Source organism: Calypte anna, chromosome 18, assembly GCF_003957555.1.
Source record: "Calypte anna isolate BGI_N300 chromosome 18, bCalAnn1_v1.p, whole genome shotgun sequence".
NCBI classification, from domain to species: Eukaryota; Metazoa; Chordata; class Aves; order Apodiformes; family Trochilidae; genus Calypte; species Calypte anna.
Window position 1 is genome coordinate 5,280,929 of NC_044263.1, and position 17,936 is coordinate 5,298,864.

A 17,936-nucleotide genomic window follows, 5' to 3' on the forward strand; every position below is an offset into this window, starting at 1 on the left:
GGTGGTTTTGTTCAGGCACTAACAGGGTTTGCTTTGCCCCAAGGAAAGACTTTGAAATCAGCCAGATCCAGAGCAAAATTGAGGATGAGCAAGCCCTGGGTATGCAATTCCAGAAGAAGATCAAGGAGCTGCAGGTGAGTCTCTTTTCCTTCCTCCAACCCATCCAAAAGCCATCAACTGGAACAAAGGTGTGGGTGTGAAGGGCTGTTCCCAATGTTCCCCAGGCTCGTATTGAGGAACTGGAGGAGGAAATTGAGGCAGAGCGAACATCTCGGGCAAAAGCAGAGAAGCAGCGGGCTGACCTCTCCAGGGAGCTTGAGGAGATCAGCGAGCGCCTGGAAGAAGCAGGAGGAGCTACCTCAGCTCAGATTGAGATGAACAAAAAGCGTGAGGTAGAATTTCAGAAGATGCGCCGTGACCTGGAAGAGGCCACGCTGCAGCACGAAGCCACGGCTGCCGCCCTGCGGAAGAAGCACGCGGACAGCACGGCTGAGCTTGGGGAGCAGATTGACAACCTGCAACGGGTGAAGCAGAAGCTGGAGAAAGAGAAGAGTGAGCTGAAGATGGAGATTGATGACCTGGCCAGTAACATGGAGTCTGTCTCCAAAGCCAAGGTATGGAATTGCAGCAGAACATTCTCATAGGACCAGAGGGTGACACACAGGATGCATTTACCAGCCACATTCTCGTTAAAAAATCCCTTCTGTGAGGCTATGGCAGAGTCCAGGTGTTCATCTCCTTTCCTTCCTTGTGTTTGCTTTCCAGGCAAATCTGGAGAAGATGTGCCGCACCCTGGAAGACCAACTGAATGAGATTAAAACTAAGGAGGAGCAGAATCAGCGCATGATCAATGACCTCAATGCGCAAAGAGCTCGTCTGCAGACAGAATCAGGTGAGACATCCTCATTACTGAGGTGCAACGGGAGGACATTCATATCAAAAGCAAACTGCTGTCTGCAAAGTGAAAAGTGGTGTAACCCTTCCAGGCCACTCCTGGCTCCATGACTTTGCAGGCAGAAATTGTCATATTATTAACAGCCTTGTAAACATATTTCACTTTACCATTCAAAGGTGAATTTTCACGCCAGGTGGAGGAAAAAGATGCTCTGATTTCTCAGCTGTCCAGGGGCAAGCAAGGATTTACCCAGCAGATTGAGGAACTCAAGAGGCATCTAGAAGAAGAAATAAAGGTCTGCAAGTACTTTCTACAGTACTGCCCTCATTCTACAGTGACCCTAAAAGCTTCTGGAGAATCATGTCTCATCCAAGATGAGCTCCATACCCTTTCACCAAACACATTCAATACTGAAGGAAACAGCAGTAATGCACATAGCCAAACACATAAGCTATAGAGGGAAGGAAAGAAAGTGAATTTAGTTTTGGAGGAAGTCACCCCCAAGGCTGTTATAGTTTCTGACGATACTCTGTAAGGCAGGATTCAGACACATATATCAAAATATTTACCCAAAAAGCAGACTGACTGACTCCAGACTGTCCCCAGAGCACCTGTCACCAACACATTCTGATCCTCTGGAACCCACTGGTAATGGCTACATCAGTTCCCGGCTGTACATTTGCCTAATAAGATTTTCACCCTAAGTTTCAAGAGGCATTTCTAGACAAACTTTCTACAAAACCCAATGTCTCCACAGGCCAAGAACGCCCTGGCCCACGCCCTGCAGTCTGCTCGCCACGACTGTGACTTGCTGCGGGAACAGTACGAGGAGGAGCAGGAGGCCAAGGGGGAGCTGCAGCGTGCCCTGTCCAAGGCCAACAGTGAAGTGGCCCAGTGGAGAACCAAATATGAGACAGATGCTATTCAGCGCACAGAGGAGCTGGAGGAGGCCAAGTATGTGGGGAGTGGGATGTCAAAGAGGTGAAAAAGATTGAGACTCTGAAGGGAAATCAGAAGTTGGAGTCACTCAGAGTACAGATGGGACTGGTTTTTTTTTTGCAAGAGAGAGAAGGAGTGAGACTGGAGATTGGAAGGAGAGCGATTTTCTTCTGGGCTAGAAAATCTAAGACATACCAAATAGAAGGTGGCAGGACTTTTTGGCTTCATGCAGCCTTTCAACAGAGAAAACACTCATGCAAGACTAGGCTCAAAGCTCTCAAAGTAGTCAGCCACACTCAGCTGATTTGTACAGAACTAGGTCTCGACTAAGCTCTCATGTAGAGCTGTCCTTACCTCCTCCCAGGAAGAAGCTGGCACAGCGCCTGCAGGATGCAGAGGAACATGTTGAAGCCGTCAATGCCAAATGTGCTTCCCTGGAAAAGACAAAGCAGAGGCTGCAGAATGAAGTGGAGGACTTGATGATTGATGTGGAGAGATCAAACGCTGCCTGTGCAGCTCTGGATAAGAAGCAGAGGAACTTTGACAAGGTCTTTTGGGCTCCAGCCCTGGGGCTCCTGGGCAGAGCCTCCCCTCCTGATTGTCACCTCCATACTCACGCCCCATTTCTCTTCAGATCCTGGCAGAATGGAAGCAGAAGTATGAGGAAACGCAGGCTGAGCTGGAAGCCTCCCAGAAGGAGTCTCGCTCGCTCAGCACGGAGCTCTTTAAGATGAAGAATGCCTATGAGGAGTCCTTGGACCACCTGGAGACGCTGAAGCGTGAGAACAAGAACTTGCAGCGTAAGTCCCTGGCCCTCTGCTGCTGGCAGGGCCTTCTCACTGACCACCACTACCCAGCACTCCACACGGCTCTGTGGCCACAAGTCTGTCACCTTGGTGTGGCAGGGCCCTTCCTATCCATCTCTCTGCCTGACCATGACATTGGTCTTTGCTCCCCCAGAGGAGATTTCTGACCTCACAGAGCAGATTGCCGAGGGAGGAAAGGCGATTCATGAGCTGGAGAAAGTCAAGAAGCAGATTGAGCAGGAGAAATCTGAACTCCAGGCCTCCCTGGAGGAAGCTGAGGTACTCAGACTTCTATTAAATGGTGTCCAGACTGAGAGGATGGGAGATATCCATTGAGATGGCAGGAAAGGAAGCCTAAATTTCATGAATTATGGCATAAAAAATTAGTTAAAAAGGAAGCAGTAGTTTAACCCACTGTTCGTGCTGACATTTCTAGGCCTCCCTTGAACATGAAGAGGGGAAGATCATGCGCCTCCAGCTTGAGCTCAACCAGGTGAAGTCTGAGATTGACAGGAAGATAGCAGAGAAAGATGAGGAGATTGACCAGATGAAGAGAAACCACCTCCGAGTTGTGGAGTCCATGCAGAGCACCCTGGATGCTGAGATCAGGAGCAGGAATGAAGCCCTGCGTCTGAAGAAGAAGATGGAAGGAGACCTGAATGAAATGGAGATCCAGCTCAGCCATGCCAACCGTGTGGCTGCAGAGGCACAAAAGAACCTGAGGAACACACAGGGAGTGCTCAAGGTCTGTCCAACAAACCAAGGGGAATATAAATTATATTCCTGACATTCTGGGCACCCACTGCATCCTTGTGGTTGCTATTGTCTCTTTTACAGGATACTCAGATACACCTGGACGATGCTATCAGGGCACAGGAGGACCTGAAGGAGCAGGTGGCCATGGTGGAGCGCAGAGCAAACCTGCTGCAGGCTGAAATTGAGGAGCTACGGGCAGCCCTGGAGCAGACAGAGCGGTCGAGGAAATTGGCTGAACAGGAGCTTCTGGATGCCACTGAACGTGTGCAGCTCCTCCATACCCAGGTCAGGCAAGCTTCAGGAGTAACACATCAACAAGGAGTAACAACAAATGATACTGCTAGCATATTGGGATTGCTTTGTTTGTGCTTGAAAAGCCAATCTAGGCAGTCCTCCACATCTGCTTGGTGCCTGTGGATATTAAGAGGACTCTTGCATTAAAAAATTGCATAAACAATGCTTAGCATTGCAACTCTTGATGTGAAGGCATTAAGGCTAAAAGTAAGAACCTTGTCCTTCATTGTTAAACAGAACACCAGCTTGATCAACACCAAGAAGAAGCTGGAAACTGACATTACCCAAATTCAAGGGGAAATGGAGGATATGATCCAGGAAGCCCGCAATGCTGAAGAGAAGGCCAAGAAGGCCATCACAGATGTGAGCTGGGGATTCTTTGCACTACTTCAGATAAGTGCCTTCCCCCTAAAGGGTCTTCAGCCCCAAAATTACTTTTGCTTTTTTGCTCTCATCAGGCAGCCATGATGGCAGAAGAGCTGAAGAAGGAGCAGGATACCAGTGCCCACCTGGAGAGGATGAAGAAGAACCTGGACCAGACAGTGAAGGATCTGCAGCTTCGTCTGGATGAGGCTGAGCAGTTGGCTCTGAAGGGAGGCAAGAAGCAGATCCAGAAGCTGGAGGCCAGGGTGCGTAGAGCTTTTGTTTGTGCATGAGCAGCCATGTCAGGTGAGCATCCATCAGGGAAGCTCCAAAGTGGACTTGTCATTGCAGGTGCGGGAGCTGGAAGGGGAGGTTGATGCTGAGCAGAAGCGCAGCGCTGAAGCCGTGAAGGGTGTGCGCAAGTACGAGAGGAGGGTGAAGGAGCTGACCTACCAGGTAAGGCAGGAGGACTCCTTGGCCTGAGCGAGTTTTCTCACAGCAAGTCTAAATGTTTATGCACCGTCCTCAAGGGCAATAGTTAACCTCACATGATGCAGAAGCGAGAATTAATTTTATTTCCTGTTTGCCAACCCCTCTAGTCTGAGGAAGACCGGAAGAATATTCTCAGGCTGCAGGATCTGGTGGACAAGCTGCAGATGAAGGTGAAATCCTACAAGAGACAAGCTGAGGAGGCTGTAAGTATTGCTTGGAGACTGGGCAAGAACCACCTGGAAAGCATGGTCCTTGACATGCGTATGAATCCCAGGAAGGGAGAATGGAGAAAACTCTCAAGACACAGTAGTCTTGGATACACCACTTCGCTCTTGTGTGTCTTGAGGCCTAGCTGAGTTCTGGGCAGCCTGGAGTCAAGGATGAATTGGGATGAATTGAGTGAGGTTCAGCAGTTGTTTTTACACAGGAGGTCAAACTAAACATACCCAGGGGCCACATCCACTGACTGAGAAGTTAATGAGTCTCTGCTGCTGATCAGCAGCAGAAGGCTTCGAGGTCTTTCTCAAGCTAATATGTCCTACTCCTTGTTTGACATCAAGTAGTGGGACAATAAGTACATAAATGGCAAATCTAAAGCATAATTTGATTTTCGACCATGATGTTTTTCACAGTGATGTCCTGAATAGGGGAGGATGAGGAGATCTTTGTGAGGTTTATGTATAAGCAGTGCTGTGGGTGGGATGGAGGTCTGGGCCACCCTCCAGGGAAGAGCAACAGCTCTGCAGATGTGAGGTGTGGGAGGAGCGAAACCCCAGCCCTGGGCTCCTCACCACCAACTCCCTCTCCCTGCACAGGAGGAGTTGTCCAGTGTCAACATCTCCAAGTTCCGCAAGATCCAGCACGAGCTGGAGGAAGCCGAGGAGCGGGCTGACATTGCAGAGTCACAGGTCAACAAGCTCCGAGCAAAGAGTCGGGAGATTCATGGCAAGAAGATAGGAGAGGAAGAGTAAGGCTGTCCTGAGGCAACAAAGTGACCTGAGGGATGTACACAGTTTGAACCTCTTGGTCATTCTCTTCTGTAATGTGTCTTTGTAACCTTGTCATTATGTAGAGAATAAACACCTATATTCCCTTGCATACACAGCATCAGGACTCGTTTACATGTTTCTCTTTTTACTATTTCATCATTAGCCTTTGAGCACATTTATGTCTTATAGGTTTTCAGTACTTATGTCATGGTACCTCTAGTTCACAGCTACTTATCTACTTATCCCTTCTCTGTGACTTTAATGTGTGATAGAAAAAGGAATGATGTCAATCAGGTAATTTCAAGTAAGTTTCAAAGACACAGAATGAAAGAGAATTTTTTTGTTCTTTGCCACTGAAACTATTGATAAAAGAAGCTGAAGTGGTTTCAGCATGAGGGTACACATTGTGTCCCAGTGAAATAACTCTATTTCAGGCAGTAATTGGAATTACTGATGCATAAGGAATGCAGACAGCTTTCATGATACTTCTCAAAGAGGTTCATTACATAGCATATAAAACTCAGTACAGTTACAAATAATTATAAGTGTGGTGGGACATAATATAGTGGAAAAAAAAAGAGTCTAGCTGACAATTACCATTCAGGAACAAGGCCTTCCATATGTGCTTCAAAACTGTATTAAAATATCCACTTATTTCTCAACAGTGGGAGCAAAAAAGAAAATAAAAAGAGACAAACAGAATTTGGAAGGAATTACTATTCTAATATAATAACCTACAATCAAGTTTCTTGGAGGGGCTTCCATAGGAGGACTAATGAAACAAACCTAAAGGGAACCAAGTGGGAATACAAAACAGAATTCTAAAATCAACACAGTGTGGAGAAACTTGGCAGGGATTGATGTTCTAACTGGTGCTGGCACTAAAAGAACAGAAGAGTGCAGAGGGCAGAAGATTAGAGATAGTGTGTGTGTGTGTGTGTGTGTGTGTGTGTGTGTGTGTGCATTTAAATCAAATGAAACCTACCTGAAGGTGAGGTATTCAAAAGCATAAAGACACTGGGTACCTAACAAAGTATCTAGTTAAGCTGTGGAACACCTTGTTACTTCCAGCTAAGGGATTACATGCATTCAGAAGTGACTTGGACATGTTCAGGCGAAGAAAATCTCTGGAAGCAACTACGGAGAAACCGTGTCCATACTGAAAAGGCTCAGAGATGTTTTGAATGACAGAGGTCCAGAGAGCACTTGAGAGTATGAGGACATTTGGTTTGTTTTTTCTTATATTTTTATCTTCTGCCAGCAGAGCGCTAATTCATTTGGGAATGGGAGGGCATCCTCTGCTCCAAGTCCATTTCAGGGTGGAAATGAGGCAGAGGGAGGAACATATGGTTTGGGAATGACATTGAGGCTTCTTTGTAATTTTCAGGAGTTTACAGTCTATGCTCTCCATAGTTTGGTCACTGGATATCTAATGTCTGTCTTAGGTTTTGCCTAAAAGGTAAATTTAAGAAATACAGAGATCTAACCATTACTGTGGTGGCCTTGGAGGAGCATTGTCAAGAAGCGAGCAATACAGGGGGTGCTGACTGTCAACTGCTTGGTCAGGAATGGCATGCAGAGCATGGCTATGCCCAGGCATTGAGGTTGGTGGTCTGCAAAAATATGGGCTCCTTTCATCTACAAAGCTATCAAAGGAGAGCCTGTTTCGGAGCTCTTGAGGTTTCATAGGAAGTGCTGAGTATTGAACGTGTTCCCCCTGTCAGTGTGTGTAGAAACAACTGTTGTAATATGGACTTTGCTTCCAAAGAGAAAAATGAGCTAGCTGTGAATTTTACACACTGATGGAAATTTTGAGCTCATGGATCCATGTCTGTATGGCTAAGACAGAATTATCAAAATAAATCTTTAATTACCTCTCTCCAAGATGCAAACTCACCAACACACCAATGATTTTGAGGTTGTGCTGTGGTCAGTAGAGAGGATGAGAAAACAGAACTCCAGACATCTCTGTCATTGCTATCTGAAAGAGTAATGAGAATGAGATTGCTTGTAGTTCATAATGTTTCAGCCACAAAGAGCTTAATAAATCCATCTAACACCTAGCAATGATGCCAGACTACCTTTTTGTCAAGGTTCCTTCCCATCATGTGTTAGAAAGCTTTCTGTGTTTCTCTAGTAGACTTCACATTTCTTTCAATTCAGTTTATTCACTTCACTCATGCTCCATGACAGATAATGGCCTGATCCTGTTTTCTGAAATTGTTTTTGCCATCAGTTTATCTTCATTTCACTCCTTCTGATTACCTGACCACTATCTGTCTGTACTAACAGTTTTCATTTCCTTATAATCTCCATCATTGTAAAGCACCATTTTTTCCCCATTAGCAGCAAAAGGATTTAGGGTTTGTATTGACCTGACAATACATGGTCTTGTCTGAGTCTGAAGTGCAGAAGTGGTTTTAGGTTGTTTTTGTTTGTTTGTTTGTTCGTTTGTTTGTTTTAACTGTCTAGTAGCCAAATAACCTTATATGTTTTACGCAAAGTGTTGTGAGTACCATATATTGGCATTCTGCCAAGCCTTGGGGGTCACTAAAAGAATTGGGGGTTCATAAAGCATTGCCTTTCATGAAAACTGAAGCAGGGGAAGCTACCCTGCATCTTTCACACTTAAGTTGAGAACCAGTGAAAGGAAAGCTGACTGTGATAAAAAATTTAGATAAAAATAAACCAGAGCTGGGGCACCTGGGAGGGTGAGGAAGGCTGGGACAGGAGTCGCCTGCTGCCCTGGGGAGGTTTCTGTTTTCATTCACCCCCGTCTCTTTGGTTGCCTCCTTCTGCCTAGTGATGGGAGGGCAGGGGGTCCTCTGCTTCTTGTGGCACCTCCACCTGCTGCCTGTGCCTCGAGGCCAGCAGCGTCCACCGATCGATCTCCCTTTCACATTCACAAATACCCCTCAGTCTCTCCACCTTCTCTTTCAGTTCCACCACCAGCCTGAGCGTCATTCACGCGGGCGCAGTGCACACCGCCTGCTCTGGTGCGAGCCTCAGCCTCAGACGTTCCTTGCATCCTGACAGCTGAACCGCCGTGTGTATCCGGGCAGCTCAGGCTGAGTTGCCACATTCTTCTTGGCCCTGGCTTTGGCACGAGTGGACACCAGAGCTAAGTTGTCTTCTGTGAGGGAAATTACAGCATCTGCCGGGTCCGCCGGAGCGAACCGCCGGTCCGACCCCCGCCCTCCTGCAGGGCCGCCGCGCCCCGACGGCTGCTCCGGGGTTGGGCTGAGCTCGTCTGCTCTCGCTCTTCCCATGCTATGTCAGAGCCGTCCTCAGAGGGCTGGAGCTGCCCTGCCCGCTGAGGACGGGGAAGTTGTCTCCCTCCCTCAACCTCTCTTGAGTTTTGCACTTTATTATATATATATTTTTCTCTTTGGTTAGCTGCCTCGGCAAGAGTCCCACGTCAAGGCTTTCTATGTTGACGTTTCTGAAGATATAGAGACAAAGCTGTATACTGTGAGAAAATTTCTCCCAGTAAATAAAAACAACAACTATTTCCTTTTTCAGTCCCAACTGATTTTTTTAGTAATCAAACACACTTAGAGTTGACGTTATTACAAACAATGCTTGTTAAGGGCAAAGCAACTGTGAGGATGGACTTAAATATCTCTTGCCTTTATTCCCTTTTTTTATCTTCCACTGGGAGAGTAGTAGGGAAATAGCAGCATCTGACACCTAGTTACTGGCTAAAACTGTGACAAATTTATATCACCATAGTCTTCCATAGCTGCAGACCCACTGCAGATCAAATATGATCCTTCATGAGCAGCAGATCCACATCTGAGCCACCATGGTCCTCCATGGCTGCAGATCCACATCTCCCCATTGTGGTCCTCCATGGGCTGCCTGGAATCTCACCAGGGGCTGTAGTGGAACCCTTTTCCTCACCAACCTTGTTATCTCTGCTTCAGCACTGCTCTCACCTCCCCCTCTCCTCCACAATGCAGGTCTTTTTGCAGTCTTGTTTTCTTCTTCTTGAATATACTACTCCGAGAGGCACATCCATTTTCCTTTCTACTCAGCTTTGGCCGAAGATGATGCCAGAATTGGAGCTAGGGGATCTTCCAGTAGCTTCTCACAGGAGCCAGCCCTCTGGCATGCCTGCTACCAAAACCCCACCCTACCAACCAAAACCATTACTCCATATTTAAAATAGTTTTCCTATTTTTTAAAATAAGAAAATATTAATCCACATTCGTGATTAACATGATGAACGTTTACAGTGCTGATGGTATTTCACAGCAACAATCAACCTGCACATGCCACTAAGCTGCATATATCCAGAAAAGTCAAATAGTAAATATTGTTTTGAGACAGTTCTTGTTGAATCTAGAAAAATCCCTTATTTATATTTGGCAAATATTCATCAATTCAGACAAATGCGAGTATATTTCATTTCTCATGTACTTACAGTTTGGTGCCATATCTCAAAGATTAGAATCAGCCTCTATAAAGCTCTGCGTAGTCAGACTGACTCCTAGGTGGGAATTACTGCAAAGGTCACTGACCTTGAGAAAATCATTGGTCCATAGTTAAGTTTAAAACAGCCACAGCTGATGTATGCCAGTGGAGCTGCATGGATTGCAAAGACTCCTAGGGCTATGATAATCTGGACATCAGTTATGTGCCTCCTAAGTAAACAAGCAGTGCTTCATTGACAGTATAACATTAACTTGAATTAGTTCTTCAAAAAGGAACTTTCACTTGGTTAGTTCTGATGAGCTAAATTTTTCAATTACTTTCTTCATGACTTTTAAATCTGTTAAAACCTTAGAAGAAACTGCGAGCTGAAACAGATACAAACTTTTTCATGAGAGGAAGAATGAAGTCTGGTGAAGCATTTTATTCTAGTTATCTGGGTCGACTTTTATAAGACAAGAAAATACTTCTGGGAATATATGATTCAACATATACCAAAACCTCAGACTTGGGGCATTAATAGGCAAATCCAAGGTTTGCAAATGTGGAAGGCAGAAGGCGGGCCAGAGCACAGGCGTTCTCGTACTGTTCCAGCTCTGCCTGGAGGCCCCTAGAGGTCACCCTGTTCCAGGATGTCAGAGGCTGGATGGAAAAATCCCTAGATGAGCATCAGATAATTGTCAACATCAACGCAGAATGCAAAGATTATGCCTGCATGCTTGATAAAGCAGTGATTGAGTGAAACAGTCTTTACAGCTTAAGATAGATGGCAAATAGTAACATGAAGTTCAAGCAAGGCTTAGTTTAGTTGTACTTTCCATTTTTAGTGTCTAAGAGTCACACATGAAAGTTATGATAATCTGCCTGCATCATGACACCTCTCAAACTCTGTGACAGACAGAGGGTCAGCTAAGGCTCATGCCACCTAACCTCTCTTTCTGAGTCATTTGCATCCTAATATTATATCACACTAGCAACCCTAATTACCCTTCCATCCACCTCCCTGTCCTTCTCTGACTCTTTTGCCACCTGTTGTCCCTTTGCTTTCTACACTTCTAAGCCTTTTTACGTCACTCACCTGTTCTGTAACTGGAGTCACTTGACTGCTTAAAAGTGTGAAGGAAATTGCATTCCAAATGTCACTAGAGAGTTACTCAATATTTGCTGTGGAAATAGGAGGTGTGTGCATTGTGGACCTTGACTTCTCGTTCAGTATTGCCTATTTGGATTACAGGTTGGACATTTATCCACCTCTCTCAGTTGTTTTTTTGAGGACCTTTCCAAGGGATTAAGTTAATCTATTCTATGTGTGGAATAGAGAACTATTGCTGGTAAAAGAAGACTTTGTGTGTATGAAAGTCCATTTTTCACATTCCCTATGTAGAGACATGGAATGTTTGTTTCCCTAGTGCATTGCATATATTAGTTTTTGAAGGCAAGAACAGGATAAGGAAAAAGGAAAGACATCTCTACCACTGCCTTATTTGAGTTTTTATGGCTTGTAGCGCAAGCTAGTCTTTATCAACAATATTCTCATGAAATTTGCATTTAGCTTCAGATACTGACTTTAACATATGTACATAAACTATTGGCCCTGACTTCCTCTCTTCCAAGGGAATTACTTTACAATTCACATTAGTAATGTCCGTATCTCAATAAATTCGTTCAAAATTCCATCTTCCTCTTCCCACCCCAGCACACAGTTTTTCTCAGGAAAATTCAGATAAATTCTTACAGGATATTTAAGAAGATAACATGGCATGTTAAGTTCCATATTTAACAGGCAAGTTCCATGGGGGATATAGATGTTTTTCCTGTAATTAATTAATCTCATCCAATACTTATCAAATCTAATAAAGAAAGTGCATTCTTACCATCTCCAGGTCCTGTTCACAGCAACATGTTAGTCGAAGTGTCGCATTGAGATGATTTGCCCTGAAGGATTAGTGTTCTGGCATATCTGCTTATCATCTGCCAACATTCCTGGGAGCTCTCCTTTTACCCAGGGAGCAGCAGAATGAGTCTGTATTTCCTACTTCGTGTCATATACACTGATGGTTTGCAGGCCATCCTGATCTTTTGAGGCATATTCTTCTAATTCTAATCGCATGGCTGACAACAGGATTTGCAAGTTACAGATCACACAATTTTAAATTTTATTTTATTTAATTATTATTTTTTTAATGTATACACCAATCAGATCAAGAGAAGATTTTGTTCCAGATCTGTTTTTATGGAAAAATGGTAGCACAACCAACTGCTCCACAGTCAGATGATTGATCTCTGAAACGTAATCCTCTTTTTTATCCAAAAAGAATTGTGTTAAACTCAACTCATTGTTTCATGATATAGGTAAATGCAGGCTAATTTACTGAAAAATCTTTTTTCAATACTTTTTTTTAGTAGTCTCACCTAGAGAAGCATTCTGCTTTGCCTAGAGTGATACATGAGTCTATATATGGGATACTGATAGGGCAGAGCCATCTTGTTAAGTTTTCTGCAGTCTGCTCAAAACCTTAGCATCCTGCTTCTTTTAGATTCCATAATTAGTGAGGAAGCATCAAAGAAGTAGACACTAGGTCCAACAGTCTTTATAGAGCTACACTCAAAATCACCACCAGCTTTATACACTTAACTATCTCCTGGATGTCTCTGATGAGAATAGTATGGACTTCTTATTAGAGGTTTTCACAACCAGGCAGTCTGAGAACAGGCAGCTTGACAGTGTGCATGACACTCCCATTCATCCACCCCACAGCTGCAGAGCCATGACCTGAATGCCCAGCAGGTTCAGGTGCTAAGGTGTGACCCACAGCACAGTTGGTCCTGCTCAGAGTTGAGCATATACTGCTCATGGGGTGCTACAAGCAGTGAGGACACACCAGCAGAGCTTACAGCAAAGCTGCTTGAGCCCAGGAGCTACAATTCACATATAGAATACCTTGTTCGATGCCTTTTGGTAATGTTATTCTGATCCAAAACCCTTTTGTTCAATTTCTCTCATTTATGTCAGAGTTATTGTCTTTTAAATGAACCCCATTTTTTAAAGTCTCTATTCAGTTAATTTTGTTTAGCTTATTAAGACAAGACCAGTTCCTACATCTATCAAAACCACACTACTGTCTCTTTCAGACAGTGAACATGAATTGATAGGCACAGATGCAGCACCTTTCTGAGGTTCACAAGAGACTGGAGTCATAATTAGAGCATGAAACATCATACTTATTCAGCAGTTACTGAGTCAAGTAAAATTTCCTGGCTGATTAAGTTAGGAACTGCCTCTGCTTCCCTCACACTAAAATCTCCTTGACCACCTGTCAAAATGGACTCTCCTAGTACAATGAGTTCTTTCTTCATTGCATTGTCTAGACAAAGTGCTGGCGACTGCAAAAAGAATATTGGAATGATGAACTCCTCAGAGCTTTCATTATTGCCTTCCCAGCCAAAAGCAGTACCATCTCCACCATTTCTTCCATACCATTTAAGTCATGCCTTGGTCTCACCCTATTTAATACATCCTTATTAACCACTAGCTCCCTCCCTATCTTTTGATATATGTACAAATGTAATTTCCTATGACAAGAGTGGTCTGTGGACTAGCCCTTTAAAATATCCATAAAATACCCATAAAATATCTATTAAGTTCATTTAGTTGATAACATAGGACCCAGCTATTATGGTGGTCTTCTAGGACAGGAGAGATTTTAGCTTGTTGGTTTGTTGGATTGTTTGGTTGGTTGGGTTCTTTGTTTTGGTTTGTTTGATTGGTTGGTTTGGTTTGGTTTTTTTAAAGTTACTTGTCATCAAATCCAGCTCAGGACTCATTGCTATGCTTGCACATCATCTTATGAGGCCAATCCTCAACTGGTTTATGTCGTTCCTGCTACAATACTTCCTGTAACACATGATGCAGATCATGGGCGACAACAATCATGAGCTTTAGCTGTTGCAGTTTCCAGCCCTTGACTCTTTGGATAAGGGTTTAGCATTTCCAATGAACTCCTACCTTTGCCCTTGCCCTTTCCCTTGCATGGATGTATCCTTGGGCCACAGTCCCACAAGAATGTGCCTGAGGGTGCCTGCTCCAGCATGAGAAGGACAATGTCCCTCTCAGTGTAGCTCTAGCAGTGATAGCAGAATGCCAGAAGCTGTTCTGACCCTTTGAAAAAGAGCTGCTTTTGTTTTCAGAGTTCATATGGCTCATTTCTCCATCTGCCATCTCTGTGATGGAGAAGGACACCAGCAGAGCAACTTTGCCACCTAGCTCTACTAAGAGCCTAGATAAAAGATGGAAATTAGGAACAGTCTATGGACATTCCCCTTCCTTCCAAGGCTACAGGTAGGGGAAAATGGAAGTGTCAGCCTTTCGGTTTTGATAGCTCCCTCTCCCTCCACAGGAGGAGCAGTCAAATGTCAATCTCATCAACTTTTGCAAGATCCTACCTGGAGGAAGCCAAGTAGTGGGCGGAGATTGCAGAGTTACAGGTTAACAAGCTCTGGGGGAAGAGCTGTGAAAATCACAGAAAAAATGAAGGAGAAGAATGAGAATCTAGAAAGTTGTAAGGTGGGGAGTGCACAGAATGTAAAGCTCCCTCCCTCACTTTTGTCAAAGTTGTAGTTTGTTTCTTTTGGAATTTGCAGAAAATAGTTTGTAGAGATCTTGACATAGTAAGTGTTTCAAATGATTTCTCACAGGTTAGTGCACACTTGTTTGTTATTGAGAAAATAATCCTTTATCAGAAGGCAATTCATATGCAGCTGGCATCCAGTTAAGACAAGATAAATAGGGAAAAGTATGCTTAAAATGTCTGAGACAAAGGAGAAGGCAGGTATATTGATTTTAATGGGGAACTTCTCCAATCAGACAACAATGATACATCTCTAATAAGTGTTTTCCCTGCATGTGTATGATACATTAATCAACTGTATTCTAGACCTACTGAGATTACTTTACAATATCACAGGATATGGGATGATAATAGCAAATGTGATATACGATGAGCCATGGCTTTGACCAAAGCAAGCAGACATGTAAATTACACTCTGTGTGTTTATACGTGATTAAAGGGGATATGCTGACTACAAGGTATAATTTATAGAGTTATGGTTTGGACTTCCATTCAGATGATCTGCTCATGTATCTTTTTGAGTAGATAGGATTTACCAAGTGTAGTTCTATGTCAAGAGACAAACTTGTTATGACCTTAGTTACACTTGTAAGTTAAACTGCAGCTTAAAACTGGATCTTGTGTGATCTGTCAGCAGATGTGCTGTTTGCCTTTTTGACATTTTTCCTCTGGAACCATGTAGACTGCTTTAGAGTGTGCCTGAGCCATCTCCCTGAAGCAGAGCAGCAGTATCATGTTTAACAGCTCTGACGAGGAGTATGAGAATAGATGTCTCTGCATCTGTTCTGCTGGCAGCAGAGCACCATCCATCAGTGCCACTAAAGAGCTTGTTTTCATTCCACCAGCCAGACCGTGCTAGTTTTATAATAATGATCTTCATTTGAATAGCTTTGGGTGCCTTTTTTATCTTCTCCACAAGTTGAAAGTGGGACGTTTGATACTAAATTGCAGTTGGCTAGAACAGTATTTCCTGTGTGGATGTGAAGTTACCTCCTATGGAAACATTGGAGTATTCTTTCTTCATGTCATTGTGGTTTTTTTTTAATTCTTAAGAAAAAAATTAAAATATTACCCAGAGGATGGGAGATCAGGAGTGGAGGACTTTGATATTCAGATGTCAAATGAGACAGTCAAAGAAGAAGAGTACAACAAAATATCAATTAATCCATAGTTTTTTGGACCCATTCTTTGATTATATAATTCCTGCTAGCCTTAGTAAGTGAAACAAATATGAGATGTCAAACTCAGGTTATGATGTACTGTAAATGTAATGTTTGAACCAATGTACTGGAGCCTGAGCTTTCTTCCTCATTTCTCTTCTGAGTTGGTTTGAATGGTTCATGAAGTATGTTTGACTGTAAAAAATTATTTCCATAGCCTGATCGACTGGGGCTGTGATGACTGTAACTGCCAGTTGTCAGTTTTTTAAGAGAATGGGATATAAGGAATGGCAGTTCACCTGGTATTAGATACCTGTCCCAGGTTTTCTCTCCTTTGACTGTGCAAAGGGGCTATGCTAATGACAGCATTCTGAATTAGAAATCTGAATTATAGATACTGGAAATTCAAAGGTAATCCAATCCCAAACACTTTCCAGATGCATCCAAAAAGGAGGCTTTGTAATCTGATAACTTGAAAAGATCAGAGTGCATTAACCTTGGAGGGTGGTTTCCCAGGAGAGCTAACAACTTCAAAACTACTTAGTCTGTTGTGTAACTTCACATTTCATTCCTTCTTAGTACACATAGTATGGAAAAAGAGACACCAGTGTCTTAAAAATGCTTCAAGGATGATTCTAAGGAACACAAATCTGAAGAAACTGTATCCAAGAATATAATTACCAAACAGGTAGTAAAATATCTATCTGGGGGGGTTTAAAGGCACCAGAAAGGATGATGTGTAGTTATTCTATGTAGAGTATTGCTATTGACTCTCCAATAATTTATCTTCTTATCAAATGCATGCTCAAGTAATACTTTATCTTCCCTCTTGTGAGTCACTAGTCGACCTGGCTGCCTGGCTGGGGGAATCACAGAATTGTCACAGTTGGAAAAGACCTCTAAGATCACTGCATTCAACTATGAGTATCTGCCACAAATAAAATAAATAAAAATACATATCAATATCTGTGTGAGCATGTCCTGAAGTGCCTCATCTACACAGCTTCTAAATACTTCCAGGGACGGCGACTCCACCACCTCCCTGGGCAGCCTGTTCCAACACCTGACTACTCTGTCAGTAAAGAAATTCTTACTAATAGCAAGCCTAAACCTCCCCTGGTGCAACTTCAAGCTATTTCTTCTAGTCCTATCATTAGTCACTTGAGAGAAGAGACCAATACCCACCTCCCTACAACCTCCTTTCAGGTAGCTGTAGAGAGCAATAAGGTCTCCTCTCAGCCTTCTCCAAACTAAACATTCCAAATTCTCTCAGCCTCTCCTCATAGGGCTTGAGAGCTTCTGCCTATGGAGCCAAATCAGCAGGGAAATGCAAAGGCCAATTACCTTCCCACCAATAGAAAGAGATTAAGGTAGGTGTAAAGACTGAGCTCCTGCAAATGGTTGAGCTTCTGTGTCATCCAAACCAGTTAGACAGAAAGCAGTCAGGTCCATCCTAGAAGTGTCAGCTAAAATCAGAACTAGTTCTTGAATTAACTATTAGAAAACAGCAGCCGGTCATTTGGCTTTTTTCCACACCCAGATCCCTTCCTGCTTTTTCACAGAACTTTTACAGGACCACATGCTTTGTTTCTCTGCTCAATTCTAAATTCACACTCTTTTTGATTATCTTCAGTTATTTTTGGTTTTTTGTTCCTCTGATTTTCTTTGCATGAAATGTCAGGTGAGAAAGGCTGTACTTTGTCAGATACTTTTTCTCAGTTGGTAATGTTCATAAGCCACTCTGAAATTATCTGTATCCTTAATTGTGTAACTACAGAGGTAAAATTTGATAAAAGAAACCTGCTAAAAGGAGAACTAGGCCATTGGCCAATCTGAAAATTGCTTGACTTTTTTTCTGCTTGTTGTGAAATGAAATTAAACACTCCTGAAGATTTGCCAAAGTCCGGAGACATCAGTGGGATGCACCTGTTCCTCTTTTACTGCAAATACGGTGTTGGATTTCTGCTGTGATTTACTGACATGTCATGTTAAATGGGCTACTGCTGATCCAGCATGAACTTTTGCTATGGAGCATGAGCTGTGTTTTTAAAAAACAGTGTTTGTGGGAAGTCCTCCAGTGGACTCTTTTACACAAGCTTTAAGTGTATAGAATGATTGACTCTATTTCTACAGTGTCTTTTTATGATTTTTCTTCTTATTGGCATTGGAATGGGCTGCCC

At 43.4% G+C, this 17,936-nt stretch overlaps 1 protein-coding gene and 1 long non-coding RNA gene across 4 annotated transcripts in view; one reads left to right on the forward strand and one right to left on the reverse strand.

Annotated features, from left to right (window-relative positions):
• Positions 1–5,516, forward strand: part of LOC103529092 (myosin heavy chain, skeletal muscle, adult) — a 48,893-nt gene extending 43,377 nt beyond the window's left edge. For both annotated transcript variants that reach the window (XM_030461694.1, XM_030461695.1), the window contains exons 24-38: positions 44–134; positions 225–614; positions 766–892; positions 1,072–1,190; positions 1,653–1,849; positions 2,199–2,382; positions 2,469–2,634; positions 2,795–2,919; positions 3,077–3,385; positions 3,478–3,681; positions 3,928–4,053; positions 4,149–4,319; positions 4,405–4,509; positions 4,653–4,748; positions 5,361–5,516. In XM_030461694.1, coding sequence (XP_030317554.1) covers positions 44–134; positions 225–614; positions 766–892; positions 1,072–1,190; positions 1,653–1,849; positions 2,199–2,382; positions 2,469–2,634; positions 2,795–2,919; positions 3,077–3,385; positions 3,478–3,681; positions 3,928–4,053; positions 4,149–4,319; positions 4,405–4,509; positions 4,653–4,748; positions 5,361–5,516 — 2,566 coding nt within the window. The remainder of the gene's footprint in view (positions 1–43; positions 135–224; positions 615–765; positions 893–1,071; positions 1,191–1,652; positions 1,850–2,198; positions 2,383–2,468; positions 2,635–2,794; positions 2,920–3,076; positions 3,386–3,477; positions 3,682–3,927; positions 4,054–4,148; positions 4,320–4,404; positions 4,510–4,652; positions 4,749–5,360) is intronic.
• The window catches only part of LOC115599305, a 31,020-nt gene extending 19,095 nt beyond the window's left edge, over positions 1–11,925 (reverse strand). For both annotated transcript variants that reach the window (XR_003988300.1, XR_003988299.1), the window contains exons 1-2: positions 11,843–11,925; positions 7,409–7,515 (exon numbers count right to left, since the gene is read on the reverse strand). This is a non-coding gene — a long non-coding RNA (uncharacterized LOC115599305). The remainder of the gene's footprint in view (positions 1–7,408; positions 7,516–11,842) is intronic.
• Positions 11,926–17,936: the final 6,011 nt, after the last annotated feature.